The 23,294-nt window shown below is 29.5% G+C and overlaps 1 protein-coding gene across 3 annotated transcripts; it reads right to left on the reverse strand.

Annotated features, from left to right (window-relative positions):
• Nucleotides 1-1,409: 1,409 nt before the first annotated feature.
• LOC123297809 (organic cation transporter protein) lies at nucleotides 1,410-23,076 on the reverse strand. Of its 3 annotated transcripts, none has more exons than XM_044879611.1 (9): nucleotides 22,827-23,076; nucleotides 5,917-6,115; nucleotides 5,500-5,743; nucleotides 5,032-5,135; nucleotides 4,805-4,959; nucleotides 3,504-3,672; nucleotides 3,148-3,411; nucleotides 1,768-2,164; nucleotides 1,410-1,568 (listed from the first exon to the last, which is right to left on the reverse strand). In XM_044879611.1, exons 2-9 carry the CDS (start codon nucleotides 6,072-6,074, stop codon nucleotides 1,434-1,436), a joined length of 1,626 nt encoding a protein of 541 aa, XP_044735546.1. In that variant the 5' UTR covers nucleotides 6,075-6,115; nucleotides 22,827-23,076; the 3' UTR covers nucleotides 1,410-1,433. The 3 variants fall into 3 exon arrangements, with proteins under 3 accessions (XP_044735546.1, XP_044735554.1, XP_044735538.1); XM_044879619.1 differs by lacking the exon at nucleotides 22,827-23,076 and adding an exon at nucleotides 20,945-21,029; XM_044879603.1 differs by lacking the exon at nucleotides 22,827-23,076 and adding an exon at nucleotides 10,744-10,965.
• Nucleotides 23,077-23,294: the final 218 nt, after the last annotated feature.

The following is a 23,294-nucleotide window of genomic DNA, read 5'->3' on the forward strand; positions in this document are numbered from 1 at the left end:
TTTATATATAGAATTATTTTATGGCACTGATATACCCACAATAGATAATCATTAATCATATTCACCAACCAATTATAGTTGTTTATTTAACATTTACTTTAGTTTTATTAAAAATGAGGTTATGGAATTAATTTTAGTATATATATTATATGGGAATATCAGTTATGAATGTGTGGCTATCTAAGAGTGGATATCTTTCTTTACTTGCATGAAGTCAAAAAAGAAACGATTGCAATACTGTCTATACATGGTATTTCAACAATTAATTCAGTCGATTGTTTGTTTTCACTTGTTTATTATGAATCCAAACTATTTAGTATTTGCTTTTAATTAAAACAGATATTATTATTGTTTCATTAAAATCCATTCAATAGTTTTCGAAATCGTCCAGCGAAGCGGTTGGGTACTGCTATCTTCATAAATTATAGCCTATTGTTATTCTGAGATAAGAGCTATATTATTGTAAAGTTTCATTCAAATACATTCAGTAGTTTTTGCGTGAAAGCATAAGAAACAAACTCACTTTCACATTTATAACATATATAGGTTTTAAATTATTTAAGTATTTTAAAGACTCGAGCGTAAAGTAAACAGTACTTTGGTTCTATTGCTCCCTGTAAATGGACAACATGGTAAATTATCCGGTCAAATTAAAAAAAAAAATAGGAGTGAAGGTACAAAAATTCGCACCCAGCTCAAAGTTGGCAGTATTGTTCAAATCACCACCATAAATGAAATATAAAATGTCCTCATCGATCCTATACTTTACTCAGGGACTCGGGGTCAAAGGTCATAAAAACGGGTATTAAACGCAGTCATACAAAAAAGATTTAGAAACAAAAGATTCAAAAAAATTCAATAAAACAGGTGAAAAATCAAAATTTTAAAAGCCATTTATAAACAGTTCTTTTTATTAATAAACAATAAAATGTTAATTAAATGAAACGGCCCATGTATATATATATGTATATAGTTGACTTAAAAAAAAATAGGCAACCTGTATACATGTATTTAAACATTTGCGTAACTAACTCACGACTTACGAACTATATTTGACACCTAAGAAACACATTACTCCAGGTTTCAGCAAAAAGTGAACGGTTTATTTCATTTTCCTTAATCTGTTACTGTACTGTAATATGATCAAAAGTTATAATCAAATAAATTGTAAATGAAACGAAGTTCACTGTGTCCTTTAGTAGGAAGAAAATATCAACTATCGCCTGGACCTTGTGTAATATGTTACTTATCAACTGCAGTTTGCGATTTAACATTTAACTAAGGTACTAAGATTTTGAGGTTCGTGATAATTGTACTGAGAGATGTTCGAGTTATTTTTTCTTCATGGAAAATAATTACACTTATTTTACTTAATCACAAAATATTTAAAAATAAATACATTTATTAACAATTATTATATAAAAAATACAAAATCATAAACTTTTGGCCTCTTTAACAGTTTCTGGTAGTTGAATTCCCATAGTTTCTGGTAAAAACAATGAAAAAATGCTACCCAAACCTGCTATGGCAGCAAATAATACCATTGGTAAATACGTAATACTTGGATACTGCAAAACAAAATAAAAAAACATTTTAATCAACTTTCAGACGGAATTTTTATATGCGGTTCATTTAGAGACAAAGTAGTATTGTTTTTAATTTTCTACTTTAAACAAAGTATAATGGAGAGTATAGCTTTCCAATATTCAAATCCATTTGCAGCTTTTTTCTATTTTGTCTCAAGAGAACATGCTTTTAGTGACTTACAATATATGGAACAAACGGTGCAACCATAGCCCCCAACCGAGAGATAGTTGACGCAGCACCAACTCCGCCACTTCGAATAATTGTAGGTAACAATTCTGCTGTATAAATGTAGCAAACCCCAAGTGAAGATGTTACAAACATTTTTGCACATAAATATAAACAAATTCTCAACCAATTTAAATCAGCTGGAATAAATATAACCGCGATGCTACTAAGACAACATCCAAATAATGATCCTGCTACGGTCCATTTACGTCCTACATTGTGGATTAATATCCATGCGAGAGTGTAGCCTGGTATGCTAGCTGCACTAGTCAACATGAAATTTAAATACTTATTTCCGCTCATATTCACTGAATTCACGGATAATCCATAAAATGTAAATACATTTGCTGTCCTAAAATTCCATCAAGTTAATTAAAACAATTTAAAATACCAACCTTAATTGATTGATTGAGTGTGCCAGTACTATAACTTATCTAGATCTAAATACTGGTGCAGAGGTGGATTATCCAATAGACAAAGTAAGCACGTGTCTACAGGCATGAGGTTTGAAAAGAGTGCGCTGTCTGAAGTTTTTAAACAAATATAAAATTAATTGTGTAAGCATGCAAAAATTACAGTCTATTGTTTTAGACATTTATACAGTTATTCAAATGTGCGACAGTCTAATTCATGTAATTTCTGCAGAAAGGGGAAATTTTAATAAAAATGAACAGCAGCCCTTGGAACTCTCAATAGAGATTAACTATTTGAATGAACAAATTCACAAATAAATTTCCAGCATAAGTAGTTAAAAAAAATAAAAATAATGAAAACCCGCCCGACTCGATCATATTGCCGTTAATACTCTTCGATCGACACCTCAACGAAATTGATATCATTTTTTGTTCGCGCGATATCGATAAGGAAAAATTTTTTAAAAAAGGTCGCCCGATACGTTTTAATACGTTTCGATCGACATGTCAACGAAGTCGCTATTATTTTTTGTTCGCGCAATATCGACAACGAAAAAAATGTCTACGTACGTACGTACGTACACACACACACATATATATATACTTCTCAAAATTGGTGTTAAAGTCTTGTCCTAACCATGAAACGTAAAGATATGTTGAAAATCTCGATTTCGAAAATCGGACCCATTACAATAACTTCCTATACTTGGAAGTCAAAAAAGGTCTTTATTGATAGATTTTATTTACCAGGGGGTGCTAATTTTCGAAACTGCCTACGGGCGCAAAATTTCTCAATCCGCCTTTGTACTAGGTGTATCCAGATACATTTATAACAATTTTATATGTGCATTTAGATACCGTTTTATATGTAACTGTTACCTTACACCACTGGCGTATGCATCGATTAACTATTTTTGCTTACCATATGTAGAATATAATCAAGAATCGAGTAATCATTTTACAAGAAACTAAGATTTCTTTAACACATGGCCATATTTCATGGTCCGCATCACCTTTTGTGCTTACTACAGATTTTTCGTTATTTGCAGCTTCTTCAGCACGCAATGACATCATAATTGAATCAGATAAAATAACACCATTTGTTTTAGCGACCTTTTCAATAACGTTTGTTGCTTTACGTGTTCGTCGAGTTGCTAAAAGCCATCGAATTGATTCAGGAATAAACCTAAAATGTTAAAAAAAATTTGTTTCTTTTCATTCCATTTCATTCCATTTTATTTTGTTTAATTTTATTTATTTTGTTTATCTTTTACTTACCACCAATATAGAACGAAAATAATTGGTGGTCCTGAAAATACTAATTGTATAACTATCCAATTTGGAAATGCCCATGCTATAACGCCGACCATTGCTTCTCCAAGTGTGTAGAAATAATTTAAGACAATTGCTGTTAATTCTCGTTTTTGCTTACCAACTAATTCCACTCCTGAACACAAGAATTAAGCCATTAAGAGTTTTTGATAACATGTAACTTTTACTCAGGCTTCAAATGAAGCTATAGGATTATTTTGAGGCTAGACGCCAAGCACAAAGCCCACAGCTTCTCCGCCGGGATCTCTCCCAGGATTGATGGATCTAAGGTTTCGGAACCGAACATTCTGAATTGGACGCCCTGGAGATTTTTGCAGGTGCAAATAACATGTATGGAGGTGATGGTTCAATCGACAGTGTCCTGTCAAGAGTCTCACCACCCTTCTCAACTGTGGTCTAGTAAAGTTTCAGACGATTATAGTATTCTAATCGAATGTGGTTATACACAGTTTGACCTGTCGCATACCCTGCGCAAAGTCTCAGTAATAAATATGTGATTGTTTTAACCATTCTTTGATTCGGTAAATTATGGAGCATCTTGCTATGGAAATGATAGGCTCAGGAGAAAGGAGCGTTTGAAGCGATCCCTCTCGTACCAACGAGTCCACCGCTTCATTCCCTTTAACGCCAGAGTGGCCCGGTACCCAGATCAGCCTGACTGTGTTGTTTAGTGCCAGGTGATCCAGTTCCTCGAAGAATTCATAGGCTATCGAAGGGCGTTCTGACTATCTGAGAAGATGCTGATATGTGCCCCGCTGTAACTTTTCGAGTTACAGATCTGGATTTATCACAGTATGACGTTGTTATAGACATACTGGTAAGATTAAATATTTAGAATTTCGACCAAGGAGCTCCACTGTAACCGGTCGCATGCCTATATTTTGAAAGAAGTGGGCTAAAATTGAGACTAGGTGCTGAATTCAAATAGTCAATATAACTAAATAAAGCCAATGACGATTTTATTGATGTAAAATTTACCAGCAATGCCTACTAATAAGTTTTATTATCTGAGAAAGTGTAGGACGCGGGTAAATAACTTGTGATCCCAAGCTAGAGCTATTTAGTTCAAGTAAACTGCCTCAGTATAAAAATTATGTCCTTAGAAACGTTAAACTCTTAAACTTCTGTAGTTATATTGATTGTATAACGAAGTTAAAATGATTAAAATGATGAAATTTTCTAAAATTTTGTTTATATTATTTATGTAACTCCGAAATATTCAATTTAGAAGTAACAAGAGGTCATACCAATAATAAACGCCAGTGGATAAACGCCTGATGTTCCGAGGGCGTTAATAAATATTAAAACCGCAAATGTCGTATAATCACGGCATACCACTTGGGCGACACCACTCAAGCTCATTAAAATAATACAAAATATAAAAATCAATTTTCGCCCAAATCTGAAAACAATGTTTTTTTTTTTTAATTTTTGAAATGCGAAACTAGATTATTAAATGTCGATTATTTATTACCTGTCAGCTAGAAATCCAAATATTCCCGAACCAGCTACAATTCCAGCAAAATGTACAGTTCCAACAAATGGTAATTTCCAGGTGTCTTTGCAAAACATATTCCACTATAATTGAAGTACAGATAACTAACATGAAAATTATTATTTTAATTGGAAAGCCATTAAAAAATAAATAAATATAAAACATGGAAAGAATTTGTAATCACCCCGAAAGACTTTCTTTATAATCAGTCAATTTTAATTAGAATCGGAAGAGTCATTGGCGCCCAGACTCCCAGAGTTAGATTTCGATTTTGCGCCATTTAATAGGTTAAAAATATACCTATTAAATATTTTAAAAGCGCTTCTCCGAGTAGGCGCCTCTGATGTTTGCCCTTGATGCCACATTCCAAACTCGGACACTGATTATAATGAAACGACATAGTTATATAAGGAAAACTATATATTTCCCAAAAAACAAATTACTTACTTCATGGACAATGGTAACCTCATCATATTTACTGATCCATTCATTGCATGGAACTAAAATTGATTGATTGAATAAGTTTGACGAACATGTTCCATTGTATAAATCGGTCATATTTGGCACAGGTGCATACATTTCACAATCCGCTGGTGTGTAGAATTTTTTTGTAATCGATGGTAACGCATTTGGTAACCAATCTTCTTGGTAAGAAGTTGATCCACCATCATCGCATACAGGAACATGACACCTAAAAATGCTTGTTTAATAAGTTCCAAAAATCACCTTATTGAGGCATGGTATTTAGAAGTTTGGACTACACTAGTGAATGAAAAAAACTGAAAGAAAATTGCATCGTGTTAGGGAATGGGACCAATAATAATTGGAAGATTGAAAATTAAGAACTTTAACAATGATACCAACCTAAATTCAGTTTGGCCAGCTACAAATAAATATGTGAAACTATTAGCGGCAGCAAATACAACAGGAAAACATATTAAAATGTAATTAATTATTTGGAATTTTCCCAATTCACCCAATTCGTCTAACATTTCATCAAATGTCATATGTATTTCTGGCATGATGGATCCAGACTTGTAGCGTTGTTGGCGATCTGGTAATTCTTCAACAAAAATTAATTTTTATAAAATCAAAAGCTGATTAAATCTCCCCACAGATCCTACCCAAAATATAAATTTTTGGCATTATGCAGAATTTTGGCTCCACGAATTTTTTGGCCTATAGATATTATATACTGTGTCATCATGCCTTGCATATCCTAGGAATCACAAGAAACTGGCTACATGCGCATGGTGCATTTCGCACCAATCGGCATCTATAAATTGCGCAAGTTAAAACATTCTAAATGTTAACAACATATGAGTATATAACTCAGTAGTAGTAGAGTTCTATCAAAACTAAGTGGCACTGAACAAGAGAGAGTATAGATACGAGTACACATACATATACATCATACACTCTCTCTTGCTCGGTGCCACTTTGGTTTGATTGAAGTCTATTCGTTGTGTGCGTAGTCATGGTAGGGACAATAAAATCGATGCCAGCGCTTCCAGTGAAAAATTTTGGCGTTAAAGGGGGCTGTTAATACTAATTTGCAGTTCTTTACATGTTAATGTTATAGAAATGTCAAATTAAAATTATTGTAAACACTAATTAATTAAACTTGTAAACACTAAATGCATTAAAAATTGTGAAAATAAGAAATCAAATTGAACAAATATTATTTTTCAAATGTAAATTATCATAATTATTATTTAAACTAGCTGTGAACTACCCGCTTTGCTGGGCAACATCCCCACTTGCACCCCTCCCTCCACATTTCCTTGCGTGGGATAACAGTTTTGTAATGTACACGTCATGCTCTTTTATTTGATACCCCACTTAGGTATATTTGTAAATATTCGATAATTCCTTCCCACTTTCTCTCTACACCTTTCTACCCTCCGAAGGTTAAAAGTAGATAAAAACAATAGATCTTTGAAGCTGGTTGTATATCGTGTCAATATTTGAGCTTAATCGATGCACAACTTTTTTATTTTTTGAAGCATATCCCTTTCAACCCCTTACTCTACTATAATATGGATGTATTATACATAAAAACCTTCCTCTTGAATCACTCTATCTAACCGCATCAAAATCCGTTGCGTAGTTTCAAAGATTTAAGCGTACAAAGGGACATAGGGACATAGGGACAGAAAAAGCGACTTTGTTTTATAATATGTAGTGATTTGTGAGACAATAATATTAAATTTTCAATGTAAGTCTTAAATGCAATCCATACAATTCTATAATTAAAGTAGTGTATCGTTACCATGGAAACGAAACTCACGCACGGAGCGAATACCTAAAATTTAGTTATTACTATCTACCGCAATTTCATTATTTCTGTCGTTTGGTGTGTTGGAAACAATGGACTATTAAAATACCATGTATAGACAGTGTTGATTACGCAATCGTTTGTTTTTTGTGTCATGAAAGTAAAGAAGAATAGCCACTCTTAGATAGCCACAGTCGTGTGTATAAAACACGACGGTGACATACAGACATTGCCAATATTACCATATAATACATTGTATAATGTTCGAACCTAATTTGCACCCTCATGGCTAAACACTGATGTTTACGAAAATGTTTCAAACAAAAGTTAAATCTCTAACGGTTTACAAGATAGGTAGGACCTGTATGGGTCCTATAGGTTCTACCTATCTTGTAAAGACCCAATTGTCCTATGATCTTGTAAAGATCCAATTGTCCTATGCTGCTCATTAACGAACTCGACCTTTTTACGTCCTAAGCACACTATAAAAATTTCAGCTTGATATCTCTTTTCGTTTTTGAGTTATCGTGTTGACACAGACAGGCACAGACAATTGGAAATGGAGGTGATCTAATAAATTAGGTGATTTTATGAACACCTATACTAAAATTTTGTTCGTAGCAACAATATTTTTAAGCGTGGCAAACTTGTAACTAAACTTAGTATACCTTGATATATTTCATATATACATGGTAAAACAGTATATGGCAGTAAAATTTGTTTACTAATGTTTGAACAAGCAAGCAAGATGGCTCCTTAAACCTAAAAATATTGGGCAATCCGGTCCCTGTTTAATCCAGGGCCCCTTGTAATCCGACATACATATAAAAGTAATTACAATGTAAATTTATAATAAATACTTCGAGCCTAAAGTAAAAATGGGTGTAATATTATTATTTTGATATGTGGTTTGTCGGATTACAAGCACTCTTTTTCAAAAAGTTCTGGGTAAAGAGGGTCTGTGGCAACACTCTATAGTCTGACATATTCAATAATTCGACGCCGCTTTGCAAAATGTTTGTTGCATTACCACGGTTTTACTATATTCACGGATGGTTTCAATTTCCAATTTTTGCATTTTCAATTCGGCTGATAAAAGAATGTTACTGTAAAAATTGGTGGGTATACGCTATAAAACGGAAAGGAGCTTTTTGGCAAGCTTTCAATATTTACGCACTGATTATTCACGCACTCATTACAGCACCGGTTTCTAGTACTTTTTCAAAGCTATTCTAAAATGAGGTCAGAAAAATCTCCTGAAGCGCGGTAGGCGTGGATATTACGTAATATAATTTTTTTATCTTTATTATTATAAAGAGGAAATTTCCTAATACCTATTTCTAATAACTATTATATTTCTTATTCAGGAGGGGTTCTTAATAGATGATTTGGTTGTTTTGACACTATTTCGCCTAAGGAACTGTAATTTAAATAATATGTTTACATAAAAATTAGAGTCATTAAACACAATAATTTTTAATTATTTACAAATAATATATTTATTGCCTTAATAAGAATAACCTTTGACCTTAAAAATTAAACAAAATAAATAATTAAACATATAAAAATATTTTTGCATTTGTTATCACTTAAGAATCCTAAATTATAGAAAAAAAATGATAAATAATCTAGTTAATTTACATTAGAATAGTCAAACAAAACTATTTAAACTTTATCAGAAAAATGTTTTCATGATATTCCATAAAATTTTTATTTACTGTTTGAATTTTCGTAGAAATTATTTATAGTAAGTAAAGTTTGTAGGGCAGGCGCTGAGATTCTCAATTTACAATAAAATTTTGGAGTATTTATTGATTTACTTATTTTTAAAATTTTTTCAATTCACTTACTTGCTTATTGATAAATATTTATTTTAGAAAACGTTAAGTAATTAATTACCCGAGCATTTTTCACAGAAATGTTAAAAAGTCCCATGTTCTCTGATAACAGGGTATATATCTAAAAGTTTTTCTTTTTGAAATTTGATTTGTTTGGTTTAAAGATTGGGCAGTGTCGATTTCTTTTTGATAGATTTTTCAATAAAATACCATCAAAGTACCAGTGAGCTTTTTTGAAAAACGTGATCAAACATGACCATTCTTTCAAAGCACTAAAACTCGAAAAACTTTATTTTATTATTTTATTATTAAAATTATTTTTCTTTGATAGCCAAGTAGATGCTCCAAAATAGATGGATCAGTAATTTTACAAAACCTAGCAAAAATAATTAAGTACTTAAATGTAGTTTGTTAATTCTAGGAAACATTCTTTGAATTGGTACACATGTGTTCCATTTTAAACAATCCAGTTGAGAATTTCTTCATCAAAGGGCTATTGGAAAAAATGTCCCAAGCAAAAGTTGTTCTACTTGGAGTGAGACACCGCACAGAAGTCCTAAATTTAACCCTGATTTGCAATATTCTTTAAAAATCAATTCATGCTCTGAACTGATAAGAGGTAGAGGAAAATTTTACATTAAAAAGTTGTTCTTTATCAAATAACACACAACTTTTGTTGGAAATATTTTTTCGTTACCATAATAAATACCATAGAAAATAAAAGTAAAAATTTGTCTTATAGGTACTCTTAAGAAAGTGTGTGTTGCGCTCAATTTTTGGAAATAGTAAGAGAACAAAACTTAATAACAGAGTCCATCTTTTTCGCAGTGGATTTCCGCCGAAATTATAAAAAAGACGAAAAAATGACTTAAAAAAGGGGATCGTCGAAAAGTATTAGTTATCTCCTAGAAAATTACTTTTTTTCTGTGGGGGCATTTCAAGCACAATGTTTATAGAATAAGGCCAGCTTCAATCAGTAAGATAAAAGAAGCCATTAAAATGAATGTGCCCAAATACCAACTAAACAATTAGAAAAATTTTGGACTTCATTGGTCAGCGTGATCACCTGTGCCTGGACTACAATGGCCACCAATCTGAATAATTTCTATAAAAAGCTGTTTTCTATACTCGTTCACATTGTTTTGAATTTAAAATTTTCCCGCATTCATTGCGTTTCTAAAAAAATATTAGGTTTTACAGCCGCTGCGACAGGAGGCTTTACATGGACTGTTACGTACAAGATTTTTAAACTACTGAACTTTTTTCTTTCTTTTCAGATTTTATTTAATTTAGTTGGGTTTTTGAAATTTTTGAATTATTTATTTTTACCACTGGATTTTTTAATAAATGTTCATGAAATAATTAAAAGCTGTTACGGCTATGTGAATAAAGCGAGTCGTAAAAATGAATTGTTGATTAAGATTATGCGGTTTTTAAAACTACTTAAACGAAAATGAATTTTGATCCCATATTATTTCTATTTTCGTTTTTGATCACTTTCATTTTCATAATAACTTTTAAATTTTTTACCAATCTTTCAAAGTTTAAAAAATTAAGGAAAAGAAATTCGCTTACCATCTTGTAACAATAATTCCGAAGTTCGGTCTTCTTCATCGAAATCCATTTTGCATAAAAATAAATATTTATACAATCCAAAATAAAAACACAATCAACACATTTAAAACTTTTCTTAAGACTAATGAACTTGTTCTAATGTTATTTTTATTGATTCTAATAATAAGTTCGCCGAATTATTTTAGTAGTTCACAAAAAATTGTAGGTGAAGACGTAGTCGAACGTGCTTACAAAACGTTGCGTATCACGCATTAAAATAAATTTATTAAAAATTTTATTTGATTTATGTATTTTTTTTTATCATTAATTATATTTAACAAATTAAATAAATAAAATAATTATTTGATTTGATTTTCATTGAAAGTGGAAAATAATTTGTCTGCGTTATATATACCACAATTGTGTGGTGTGTGTGCATCCCACATCAGGGCTACATAAAATTTGTCTAATTTGTATATCGTACAATTTGTTTATGTCCTATGATTTGATAAGCTAATACTTAGCATTGATTTAATTTTAAAACGACCATATGCATTTATTTATTAGAAGCTACTTAGTGGTTTTTTTCATATAATTTGAACTATATTTCAATTATTGAATGTTAAATTTTGATATATAATAATAATTGTAAGAATCGTTAATTTATCTAGAGTCACTGTATAGGCAGGTTTATTTTAACAGAGTCTGGATATATAGTGTATGGCAGGACTGGCAACCATGTTTATCCAATTTTTAAATTATTTTATAAAGACAAATATACAATAATTACACCTTAATTAAAGTGGTTCGGCTGTCACGTGACTAGCCAACTAGTCAACTAGCCAATTTGTATGACGTAAATGTAAGAAAATGCTGTAAAAATATCAAAAAAGCGCCAAAAACCAAAGTTATTTTATATTTTCTTTTTGGATAGCGTCGCATATTGTTTTTTTTTTTTTTTGCATAAACATAATCTGTGATAAGTTTTCTTCATGGTGAAAACCTTTTTGAAGCTCATTCGCCGATTAATTTTTCTACAATTAACATTATTTTGAGTTCTTTCATAAGGTACTATATTAAAAATCTCAATTTTAAAAACTTGATTAAAACTTAATTAATTTTTTATTATTTGAATTTCAATTTTTTGCATAAATTGCAACTTCTATTATACTTCTATAAATAAAATTGTTTACCGACAAATAATTCATACTTATACCATGTATATGTAAAATATATCAAGGTATACTAAGTTTAGTCCCAAGTTTGTAACGCTTAAAAATATTGATGCTACGAGCAAACTTTTTGGTATAGGTGTTCATAAAATCCATTTCCGGTTATCCGTACGAATGTCTGTCTGACAACACGATAGCTCAAAAAAAAAAAGATATCAAGCTGAAATTTTTACAGTGTGTTCAGGACGTAAAAATTGAGATCGAGTTCGTAACTGAGCAACAAAGGTCAATTGGATCTTGGGTCCATAGGACCCATCTTGTAAACCGTTGGAGATAGAACAAAAGTTTAAATTTTTAACTTTTGTTTGAAACATTTTTTCGTAAAAATCACTGTTTACCCGTGAAGGCTAAAATTATATAGTATGTATCATATGAAAATATCAGTTATATATGTGTGACATGTATGTATGTGTAATGTGACAGAGTGATCAACATTGTCTATACATGGTATTTATAGCCAATTAATACAGTCAATTGTTTGTTTTCACTTGTTTATTTTTTTTAATTTTTAAGGTCAAAGGATCTTCTTATTAGGGCAATAAATATATTATTTTTAAATAATTAAAAATTATTGTGTTTAATGACTCCAATTTTTATATAAACATATTATTTAAATTACAATTCCTTAGCCGAAATAGTGTCAAAACAACCAAATCATCTATTAAGAACCCCTCCTGAATAAGAAATATAGATATTACTTAGAAATTTCAAATAGGTATACTCACTGTCAAAAAAAATGTCACAGTTAAAACATTCTAAGCGTACTCATCATATGTTATGTTATAATAGTAACACTTAGAATGTTTTAAAACGAGCATTTTTTTTGACATTGAGATACCTATTAGGAAATTTCCTCTTTATAATAATAAAGAAAAAAATGGGGATATCAGTTATGTATGTGTGACATACATGTATATGTAGCTCTCTAATAGTGGCTACCTTTCTTTAGTTACATGACGTAAAAAAACAACAACATTGTCTATACATGGTATTTCAACAATTAACTCAGCCAATTGTTAGTTTTCACTTGTTCATTTAGAATTATAATATTTCTCAGATTAAGACATCATTTTGAAGAAGCTCATTGCAATCTTTCAATGACAGAAAATATTTTAAAAAATTGTATATTTTTTTGATACCAGATACTATTTCGATTGGAACAAAATCGTATTTTTGATATATCCTAGATAGAACGATATATCCTAAGATTGGACGATATCATTTCATTGGTGCATCGCAAACGATTGTACAACGGAGGTATTTACTTAATCAGCTATAAGTACCTTTATATTTCATGAAATATCTCCATACACGCGTAAGGATTAATAAATTTTTCCTAAATAAACTTTAATGAGGTACTTTTATAAATTATAGGGGCGATAAAAAAATAAATTTGCCTATGGCATAAAAACAATTAATTTAACAAATTTATAAAAAAATTTAATCGTATAAAAAATATCAAATTATCAGAAATATTCTATTTAAATTATAACAAAAAAATGTATTCTATCTAATTACAAATTAATTTACCTACTGGATAATATCTGTAATTAGTTTTGAAGAAAGAACTTTTTTTATTAAAAAGATGTCAATAATAAGTACCAGGATTCAGAATTAATAATATAACTTAAACATTTTCATAACTTTTTAGTTAACAAAAATCTTTTAATTTCTTTTATAAGAACAATTTGAGAAATAATAAATAACCAATAATTGAAACCTAACAATTCATTAAAAAAACTTTTAACTCCAGGAAGCGATTTTTGTGGTTCAGAAGCATAGCAATACTCAAGTAAGCCGCAAAAATCGCTATTCACCGAATTAAATGCGGTCAAGGTAAAAAAAAAAGTGTAAAGCACACATCGAGAATGTTGTATGCATATAAATAGACTATATGATATAAAACCTTAGTATCGCCTCGGCCCCTATAATTCGGCCTATCTAATTTTCTAGACAAGAATCAATTGAACAAAAGCAATGAATAGGCCGTCATTTAATTTGGTTTTGGAAAATTTCAAAAATTTTCGAAAGTATCTTCTAGATTTTTTTCGATAATGTTTTACAAGACCACTAGTCGAAGCTACCTGCAAATTTTCAAATCCCTATCGCTAATAGTTTTGGAGAAAATGGACACCAAAGTTTTGTCCCAATTTGTGCCCTCACGGGTAAACAGTGACATTTACGAAAAAATATTTCAAACAAAAGTTGTTCATTTTTTTATAAGGAACATTTTTTAAATTTGAACTTTTGTTGTATCTCTAACGGTTTATACGATGGATCCTAAGGACCCAAGGCCCAATTGATCTACATTTCTCATTTACGTCCTGAGCACGCTATAATTTCACAGAAGGACAGACGGACAACCGGACTCATTAGGTGATTTTAAGAACATCTATACAAAATTTGGTTCGTAGCATCAATATTTTTAAGCGTAGCAAACTTGGGACTAAACTTAGTATACCTTGATATATATTACATATATACAATTTTTACTCGTAATTTTAGTGTCATAATGACTACATTCTGAAGTTAAAAATCTTTACGAGATTTTACGTTTCCAAATTTTTATAAAAATAAAGTTTTAAAAAATAAAATTTATTATCTAATCTTTTTTGCTCAAAATTCTAATACATAAATATTTATGTTTAATTTTCTAATGTATATATACGACACTTAAATTTTTTCGAGAACCAGTAGAAAGACTTTCTTACTCTCTAACTTGACTAGGTTTAAGTTGAAATTTCATAAATTCCTACGAATCCCATTATATGTTATGATTCTAAATAGATTTTACTTTTTTATCTTTTACGAGGGCTAATTTATCATACTTTTTTGCCGGAAATTGTAACAAAAAAAATATTGATCGACAAAAATGTCCCCGTTTTAAAAATAAACATTTAGAAAACTGAGACCAAAAATCGAAATATAATTCGAAAAAATCCTAGAGTTGTCATTTATTAGCTTTGATAATACTTATAAAATTATAATAATGATTAACGAAAAATAAAAATGACCAGATTATAATTTGTAGTAAAATTTACAGTTTATAACATTGCTGGTTATAAAAATTTCACTAATATTAATCGAGAACGAAGGGTCATCTCGTTAAGGTAACGTAGGATTGAAAAGAATCGTATATTTGTTGTGTGGTACATATAACACAAAATGTAAGTAGGAAAAGAACAAGTTGGACAAAAAAGAACAAACTACAGTATATTAAAAATTTAAAGTTATATGTACTGATACTAGCTGCAATGTCCGTAAGAATAACCCATGCACTTGATGGAATCAAAAAAATTTTCTAATATTTTAGATAATTCTAGACCATTTTGGAATTTTGCTAAATATTTCTAATTTTTTGGGTTATTTTAAATCATTTTCAAAAAATCTTAAACATTCTAGATCATTCTTAACATTCCAGATCATTCTCAAAAAATTTGGTACATTTTAAATCATTCTTGAAAATTTCAGCTGGTATGTTGTAGAATATTCTCAACATTTCAACATTTGTGAATATTCTGAAACATTCTGAAATCATTATTAACAAATTTTGAAGATTATGGAATGTTCTAAATCATTTTCGAACAATCTGGAACATTTAAGAACATTTTAAAACATTCATGAACATTTATAAAATTTTAGAACTCTCTAGAAACCTCTAATAGTTATATCACTATTACTCTCAAACGCTGCTCATAACATTTTCGAGTCTATTTATTTGTATCAAATTTGTAGGCAATAAACTGTTCTAGAAAAAAATCAAGAATGCTTATTGAACCATTGTTCGAAACCAACTCGAAAAGCAAGGAAGCAAACTTACGAAATGTTTTTTTAATTTGCTGATAGATGCTGCTTAAGCAATGTCATTAAATTCAAAGGGTTTTACTACTTAGAATCGTTTTCTTAAATTTTGGTAGGGATATATCTCAAAAAGAATCAATTTAAAAAAATTATTGTGGAAGTTTTTGATTAAACTAGCATAGATTACATATACAAATTGATAAATGGATCGGATGAAAGGCGTTTTTGCAATCTCAAAAAAGGGTGCGGAAAACTGACCAGAATCTGGAACCATCAAAATTCGATTCTATGTATAAAAAACAGGGAACCATATCTAAATCTCTTGTTAACAAAAAGTCCTTATAGCAGCACAGCCCTTAGCGAGTGGAATATAGCAGGTTGTATAACTTTTTTTGATAAATAAATCGAACAATTTTTAATCCACATATTTCTTTCGTTTCATCATTTCCCAGTGATATAAGAACTAAAAAAATATGTACATTTTTTTTAATTTGTTCCGGGTTGGAAAACCCTTATGTTTATTGAATAAAAAAACGTCATTTTTCTAATTAAATATTAAATCATAGTAAATTAATTTTAAAATAAAGTTGCTCGATATAATCCTCTATACTATCCTCTACCTAATTATTTCGCTAGAGAAAAGCGTTTTTTAACATGCAATGTCAAAGTATTTCATGCAAATAAATTGTTAATTAAATAATAATATGATCTGGAAAATGTATATACAAGGTTATCATATCCTAAGATCAAAAAAATAACGTAATACATGTAATTTTTCAATTAAATTATTAACAAACAAAAAATTAGTATACAAAACTATGTATTATGACACATTATGTCATACCAAATTTAACTTTTGTAGATGAAATATTTAAGTAATCGATTTTAAAAGTTTCGTCAATATAGAATTTTGTTGTTTTAAGGAGGATCCCTCACCACTAATAGAAAGAAATAAATTAGTAGAAAATGATCCAAATTTTTAGTATGTTGTAGTTAACGATACATATTATTAAATCAAAAAAAAAAAAAATTGGGTATCTTATCGATCAATTAAGAGAGTAATTAATTAATTAAAAACACACTAAATAACATAGCATGAAATGAGGATGATATGTTATTTAGTGTATTTTTAATTAATTAATTACTCTCTTAATTGATCGATAAGATACCCAAATTTTTTTTTGATTCAATAATATGTATCGTTAACAACATACTAAAAATTTAGATCATTTTCTACTAATTTATTTTTTTCTATTACTGATGAGGGATCCTCCCCAAAATTTTAAAATAATGTTTTCATTTAAACAAGTAAAAACAAACAATTGACTGAGTTAATTGTCCATTTATAGGCAATGCTGGTGACACACACAATACTGATATTCTCTAATACTAGAATGTTCTAACAAAAAGTTATTTATTTTTTTAAAAGGAACATTTTTTATAATTAAACGTTTGTTCTATCTCTAATGGTTTACAAGATGAGTTCTACGAATCCAAGAACCAATTGACCCATGTTGCTCGTTTACGAACTTGACCACACTTTTTACGTCTTAAGCTATTAAAATTTCAGGTTGATATGTCTTATCATTTTTTAATTATCGTGTTGACAGACAACCGGATATAGACTCTTTAGATGATTTGATGAACACCTATACCAAAAATGGGGTCGCAGCATCAATATATTTAAGCGTTACAAACTTGGGACTAAACTTAGTATACCTTGATATATTTCATATATACATGGTATAAAAATTGGCGAAACGTCGTTTCATATGTTTTAATTGTTAATATACATTTATGTTACATTTCCGTGAGTAATCTAAAAAAATTTACAAATTAGATACGATCATGTCTCAAAATAGATTTAGCTCTTTAAGTGATATTAATTAATATCACAAAAATTAATTAATACAAGTGTTTTTAGGTTTCATTTTTAGAAAATGTCGTTTTATCCGTGTTTTCACGAAAAACTGAAACATTGACTGCAAAATGTGAACCTTCCTGACATTTATTGGCGACGAAATGAAGTACATTACCGACATTTTCAAATTGGTATTTGTTTGGAGACATTTTAAATAGTTCTTATATTGGGGATAAAATTTGTGTCTTTTAGTTTATTTAAATACTTTAGTCTGTATTTTTTACTAAAAAATACAGACTAAAGCTCGGGCATCCAGGTACTTTACTTTTAACTTTGTAAAAATTTTTGTAATGTGTTATATGAATAAAAGCTACTGACGATAATTGCATTGCAATCAAAATATCAATATTTAGCGAGATTTAGGTCTGTTGTATGTTTTCTAAATAAATCTTTGAAATAAATTTCTTTTATCCTTGGTATTTATTTCAATAACTATAATAAACAAAACACTTGCCCAGTCGAGAACAGTTTTTGGGCAACTAAAGTTCAGTAATATAAAAATATATTACTATTATCGAATAAAAAAATTTATAAATATTAAACATTAATTAAAAACAAAAATGGTAAACATTAAGATAGTTCCTCGATAAATGGTGTACGATAATGTTTAGAGATTTCCGTTTAAAATTTTGGTATTGATTCTGTTAGAACTTAAGTAAATTGTGTGACAAGGGGTTTGTCGAGCCAAAAACTTTGTGACGTCCCATGTTAAAATTTGAAATATAAACGCAAAATTTTAATGTAAAAATAAAAAAACTAATTCATAAAAACTTTTTATTATACTCCCTTTGTAAATTATCCTGTACTATAAATTTTTTTAAACTAAAATTTGAATCTTTTATTAACGTAATCAATCGCTTATCGTTAACTGAATTAATCTTTCGTTCTGTCTATTTAAATTATTCGACTTGATGTTAAATTTTTAAACGCTGTTTTATTTTAATTATTTTTATTAAACTATAAAATGTGTGACATCACATCAAAGAGGGGCACTTTCAAAACTGTGACAAAGGGGAGGGGGCTTTAAAATCGGAAAATTGGTGTGACGTAATTAATGGATGGTCCCTATGAAGAAAATCAAGAATAAATGTTTTCGACGCTTACAATAGTTTCGAAATATCAAAGCCTGTAGATTTAGGGAAAATCCTTATTTAGAATTTTCTTGACACTAATTAATTTCATCATAAATGCCATTCTAATGCAATGTAAAATATCTAGAATATTCCGATATTCAAGTGTTCTTAAATGTGCATCGCCATTTGGCAGAAAAAGGTAATTTTCTTCAAGCTAATGCAGAACGTCCCGTACAGCCAAGCACTTTCCGACGAAGAAGCTATTCTTAACATGGTCAAAAATAGTCCCTTTAGTAGTGTACGAAGACAAATTTTTAATTAATAAAACATTAAACTACTACTTTATTCAACAATGTCTTTACTTTATTGGTTAAATTTATTGTGTCACAACTCCATAACTATTGGGTTTTGGACAAAAGTATATAAGGCACTTTCGTCTTAAAATTATCCAAACAATACGCTCTTAAGCTATATTCATCCAACCACGGGCACCCTGTATATTCTATCAAATACAATAAAAACAAGCTTTATTATGAATATTTATATATACAGGATGTTCTATTATTGCCTACGGACTTTCTTCACCAAATTTGGATCTGAGGCCTAATTTACGAGATAATTATCCTACTCTTATTATAATCAATTAATAAAAAATACATTCATCAAAATCAAATTCACCCAATAAAATACTACTAAAACAGAGGAAGTGTTTTATCATACTGGAAGGAGAGTCTAAATGCAAAGTTACTACAAAAAAAAAAACTCTAAAGGAAAATCTTATGCATCGTATCGACTTACAACTTCAACACAATATACATAGTGTTGTTTGTCTCTGAACACCTATGTGTATCGTAACATCTATTTGACAAAACGGACATACTTAAGGTATGTGATATTTGCACGATAGGTTGCGTACTAAGCTTAATTTACAAAGAAAGGTAGTGTAATAATACATCTAATAATTTTGCATTTAGACACTCCTTCCACTATGATAAAACACATTCTCTGTTTAAGTATTGTTTTATTGGATGAATTTGATTTTAAGGAATGTATTTTTTATTAATTGAATATAATAAGAGTAGGATAATTATCTCGTAAATTAGATCCAAATTTGGTAAAGAACATTTTCTCCTTTTTTCTCTCAGCTTATTCAGGAAGCGAAAAGTCCGCAGTCAATAATAGAACACCCTGTATATGTATAGGCTACATAAAAAACTTTATAAACTATATAAATTTAAAAATTAACAAAAGTTTTAGCTAACGAAATCTAGATGAACTCATCAAAGCACTGAAAGCCTTAAAAATGGGTAAGTGCGTTTCCCATTTCACTGTTTTCGTTCGTCGTATACCTCGAAAATGAATCATATTTTTACCATATGATTATATGGAACTTTTATTTTTTTTTTTGCAATATTAATGATACACACTCATAATTTTTTGGCATATTAACTCTTTGGCTAGTACAAAAAAGAAAACAAGTGAAAAGAAACAATTGACTGAGTTAATTGTTGAAATACCATGCATAATCAGTGTTGATTTCTTTATCACATAACACATACAAAAATGTATAGACAGTGTTGATGCGCAATCATTTGTTTTTTTGACGTCACGTAAATAACAAAAGATATTCACTTTTAAATAGACACACACACAACTGATATTCCTATATTAATACATACTATAAAATTTGCACCTAATTAACGCCCTCGTGGGTAAACAGTGATGTTTACAAAAAAAGTTTTTTATTTTTTTATAAGGAACATTTTTTACATTTAAACTTTTGTTCTATCTCTAACGGTTTACAAGATGGGTCCTACGGACCCAAGACCCAATTGACCTATGATGCTCATTTACGAACTTGACCTCACTTTTTACGTCCTGAGTACGCTGTAAAAATTTCAGCTCGATATCTTTTTTCGTTTTTGTGTTATCGTGTCCACAGACGGACGGACGGACGGACGGGCGGGCAACCGGAAATGGACTAATTAGGTGATTTTATGAACAGCTATGACAAAATTTTTTTCCTAGCATCATTATTTTTAAGCGTTACAAACTTGGGACTAAACTTAATATACTATGTATATTTCATATATGCATGGTATAAAAACTGAAGTCGTGAGGTGTAACACATGGGATGGATTGGGATGCAATACTTAATTACCTGCAATAAAATACTAAACAATGATGAAACTTACATTTTTGTGTATAATCGACGTTTCACATACACAGTTTATAATTTACATAGTAAAAATTACTTTTGTTTTGTTGAGAAGTCTAACACTTTTCATTTGTTGTTGAAAATTACAACAAATAATATGAAAATGATGGAAAACAGTATTTATATAATAATTAAAATTGTAACATACAATTAAAAAATTAAAAGTATTTTTTATTTTCAGTATAATTATACATAATACGTACTTTTTATCTTAATTATTTCCTATTAAGAATGACGCTAATTTTTTATCTAAAAAGTGAATAAATCGAAAGCAATTTTAAAACTGTAAAATCGCTCGTAATCATGGATTGATGATGTAGAAAAAATGTAAATAAACAAAAGAGATTTATATGCAGTCATGAACTCATCAGTTAAGAGGACATTGAACTGTTATCATCTATGCATATCATAGGTTAAATAAAGTTTTTAAACTTAATAGGTAGGGTATTAATGCCAATATGAAAATTAAATTTTGAAATTTTATTAACACTATAATTTGTAAAAGGAAAAAATCAGTGAATCAATCATAAATTTTCATCTTATTAAGAAAATTTTAGAACGAATTACACAGAATTACAAATATAATATTGTTTAGTTTGTTCAGTTAATATTATTGGCCATTTAGTGGAGAGCCGTTAGATTTTTACCTAGGAATCCAAGGATAGTCAATGAATTTTTATAAAAACTGTTCGACTGCACTGTTTAAAGCTTACTTAAAAAAGTTAAAAACAAAAATTTGTGCGATCTTGCCCAGGGGGTGGGGGAGATATTATACCTTCTCTTATTTTTAACGTAGATAAAGTTTTGTACGCTACGCAAGTGGTAACGCATTATTAACGTACTTTTGCGATTGTGCAGATTTCGCATAAGTGTGTTAATGATGAATTCTCTTACCCATTTGTATCGTAAATAACGATTACATGAATTTATACATACTTATTATGATTTATCAAATGATTAAAGTCATGTTAGATCCGGCTAACTTAGCACAAACTTTTTTAATTCCATAATAATATGTTTCGAGACTAAAAAAATGCTGTCTTATTTAAAAAAAAAAAAAAAAAAAAAAGGTTAGAAACAAAAACTTTCTTATAATTAGTTTAGTTAATCTTATAAATTAGATAGATGCTGCCTAGGCATCTTAATAATCTTATTCTTAAGTTTGTACCAATTAGAATTACCTATCAAGTAAAAATGGTTTTTTTTTTAATTTTGGGGTGTGATATCTCGGAAACGGCTGAATTTAAGGAAAAATTATTTGGAAACTTTTGACCTTCCCAAAAAACATTACATAAACACTTGCGTCAATGGGATGAGGGATTTCAACCCCAAAAAATAATGAGGAGAACTGACAGAGCGGGCCAGCTTGAAAACATCATAAATCGATTATACGGATCAAAAAGCATAAGGGATGGCCTACATCTTGACTAAGGCCTTTCACTGTACACAAAACTCTGGTATCGAATGGTGTATCGATTAAGAAAAAACAGGTACCTGAGCATATTTTCATAAATTATTAAGGACTTCTTAAGTTTATAAATTTTAAAATTGTTTGTGAATTTAAGAACGCATAAATAATAATCAACTTTTCTTGAGAATTATTTAAAAAATGAAAAATAACAATATAAAATTATTTTAATTTTATTGATTTTTCTTTCAATTAAGAATTTTACCTTGAACTAGATTATCGCTTGACTAGAGCTGAATCTTATTAAGAAAAAAAAATTTCGACATTTTTGCAAGCGTATACGCCATTTTTACCCGACCTATGTTTGTTGTGCACGTCAAAATTTGCATAAAATATACATGAAAAAATTCATATTCTAGTACAAAATACAATAAGTTTTTTAATTATTTACCTGCTTTATTTTTCGTTCAATGTTTTCTATTATTCAATGTATTTAATAATAAAAAAATAAAAAAACTTCGTTTTCTTATGCACATCAAAAATACACAGTTTTAACCTGTCCATCAACAACACAAGAAAATTTTTGTGTAAGAAACGAAAACATCTGAAGATTTTAACACACGTGCAGTTTGCTCATCGCCGTGATCGTCACCAGCATCTTGAATTCCCAGTATTTTTTTACTGTATATTTTGTTATTTCAATGTCAAATTTCTCAAGTAAAATAGTTTACAACTCACAGGTAGGTAGGTAATTGTATGGTATTTTCAAAAAACACATTGTGTAAATATTATCAGTCAAGTGATAAAACGGATTAAATTCTATTGTAAAGTGTTATTTTATTTTATTAATGGACGTCTTAATGACCACAAAATGTAAAATATCAATTAGGGATACATGGATAACTCACCTCTTACCTCA

This window comes from Chrysoperla carnea, chromosome 1, assembly GCF_905475395.1.
Source record: "Chrysoperla carnea chromosome 1, inChrCarn1.1, whole genome shotgun sequence".
NCBI classification, from domain to species: domain Eukaryota; kingdom Metazoa; phylum Arthropoda; class Insecta; order Neuroptera; family Chrysopidae; genus Chrysoperla; species Chrysoperla carnea.